We start from the raw sequence: 2,134 nt of genomic DNA, 5'->3' as shown, positions 1-2,134 counted from the left end.
CTCTCCATCTAAGTCTGTCTTTCTGTCTCTCTATTTGTGTGTGTGCTTACCTTTTGAGACAAGGTATCACTATATAGCCTAGTTGCTGAACTTATGCTCCTCCTGTACCGCTTCCTGAGAGCTGGAATAACAAAGCCTATACCACCATACTTGGTCTTAGAGATGCATACTGCTGTAAAGTGGAGTACTGTTTATCTGATACATATTTTTTTTTTTTTTTTTTTTTTTGTTCTTTTGGGGACAGGGTCTCTCTGTAGCCCCAGCTTCCCTGGAACTATGCAGATCAGGCTGGCCTCAAACTCACAGAGATCCGCCTGCCTCTGCCTCCTGAGTGCTGGGATTAAAGGCATGTGCCACCATGCCTGGCTTCTGATAATGTTTTTAAAAAGTAATTTATGATTATAGTTTGTGTTCCAGTGACCAATTCTATGTGACAGCATCTCGGGAGTCTCAGTCTACAACTAACATGAGAACTATGCACTGTTCTTAAACTGTTAGCTAGATAGGGAATTTATTAAACTTGACAAATACCAGAAGAAATCAACACAGCCGACTGTAGTAGCTTTTTCTTCACGCACTACACTAGCAACAGGAAGCAGCCAATACAGCTGGAGTTTAGTTCACAAAGAACTAAGAACTTCTCTAACTAGTATTATTTCTTTCCTAGAGAACGAGAGAGCAGCTCACTGGTGTGCAGCCGACTTCTTCACCAGTACTTCTGAAGAGGTGAAGTATACTCAGCTTATTTTTAAAAGTTCCAAAATCTATCTGTTAGAAAAACTCCTTTGAAACAACCCACATGAACCAACTAATGACATACCACACTTACCAAATATGAGAAAGTTCAAGAATAGGAAGTTTTGATTTTGTAAAAAACTCTTTAGCTGCAGACCCTGAAATATTAAAACAATGTTACTTTAATGTTGAATAGAACACAGAGATCCAAGGATAGAATGAAGAATCTTAGACTGGGGAAAAGGTAATATTATGATGTGAAAATGTCAAGTTTTTGTTCCCCAGTGACTACAAAGTCTTTTTAGATAAATAATATGCACAACACTTAAATCTTGAACCAATAAAGTAGTGCCTATGGGATAATGAAACTGAAACTTTGTCCTGTCCCATCTAGAAGAACTCACCTGGAATAAATCCGTTTAGATCAGGCTGAATGGTTTTAAACTGATTTACATAATACTGTCTTTGTTCATCTGTTATTTTCCAGGGATCGTCATAACTACTGGATTGCCTACGAATTTCATTGGCAGTTGTAGCTGAGGCTACAGTTCGTACTGTTGTCTGGTCCTGCAATGAGACATTTTCTCCTCAGTACAGTATCTATCTATATGCTTATATGGACCAAGAGAGCTAGGTTACTTTTCCTTGAAAGTAAAATTTACTTTTTTGTGGAAATTTAAAATGTAAGAAGTCATCAGCAAACCACATACAAGTTATGGTCAGGTTATTGGATGTGTTTTTGCACAGCAATTATATAAACATATAGAATGACAGCATTTATGTAAGCAACAGAAAGCTATGAAAAATGTGCTAAGAAAGCCAAGCAAATATATTCCCAGATGCAGAAATCACTTCACTAGGGAATTACAAACAGAAACAAAATCAGCCAAAACTTTCAGTGCAACATTCCGGTGATAAAAGACTTGAAAAAATGACACAGAACAGAGTTCTGAACTGTTTCTCATAAAAGTGAACTTACATTTGTAAAATCTTCAATAGCAAAATATAAAACAATGACTGCAGCAATACTCTGAATGAAGCAAAGAAAACGCAATACCAATAAAATGTCACACCTGGACAGAAGCAGGATGCATGGACAAAAGAGTACTGGTGGGTGGAGTGTCTGCAAAACTGACCCAGTTCTCTTGAGGTGGAGGTGGAGAATGTCCAGCCCACACTGCATCACCAGCAGCAGACCCTAAAAAGAGAGCGGATGACCACATTGACTCAGGAAGAAAAAAAGGCTACCAGGCTTTACTTAAGATTACTTTAAGACTGCAACAAACTATCACATATATATTATGAAAGTTTTCTTTTAAACTTCAATTTTAAAGAAATGAAATCCTTCTGGCACAACTAAGAATACTTTAAGTTGTTTTTTGCTTTCTTTGTCAATACT

The 2,134-nt window shown here is 37.3% G+C and overlaps 1 protein-coding gene across 6 annotated transcripts in view; it reads right to left on the bottom strand.

The window, feature by feature from the left end:
• Reps1 (RALBP1 associated Eps domain containing 1) overlaps positions 1 to 2,134 on the bottom strand; it is an 81,704-nt gene that overhangs the window by 42,887 nt on the left and 36,683 nt on the right. For 5 of the 6 annotated variants that reach the window (XM_008822028.3, XM_008822029.3, XM_008822031.3 and 2 more), the window contains exons 5-7: positions 1,809 to 1,933; positions 1,140 to 1,302; positions 830 to 893 (exon numbers count right to left, since the gene is read on the bottom strand). In XM_008822028.3, coding sequence (XP_008820250.1) covers positions 830 to 893; positions 1,140 to 1,302; positions 1,809 to 1,933 — 352 coding nt within the window. The remainder of the gene's footprint in view (positions 1 to 829; positions 894 to 1,139; positions 1,303 to 1,808; positions 1,934 to 2,134) is intronic. The other variant, XM_008822030.3, reaches the window with a different exon arrangement.

The sequence above is a fragment of the Nannospalax galili genome, unplaced genomic scaffold, assembly GCF_000622305.1.
Source record: "Nannospalax galili isolate Female #2095 unplaced genomic scaffold, S.galili_v1.0 scaffold186, whole genome shotgun sequence".
Taxonomy (NCBI): domain Eukaryota; kingdom Metazoa; phylum Chordata; class Mammalia; order Rodentia; family Spalacidae; genus Nannospalax; species Nannospalax galili.
The sequence above is the reverse complement of the archived record's forward strand: the minus strand, read 5'-3'. Positions and strand labels throughout refer to the sequence as shown.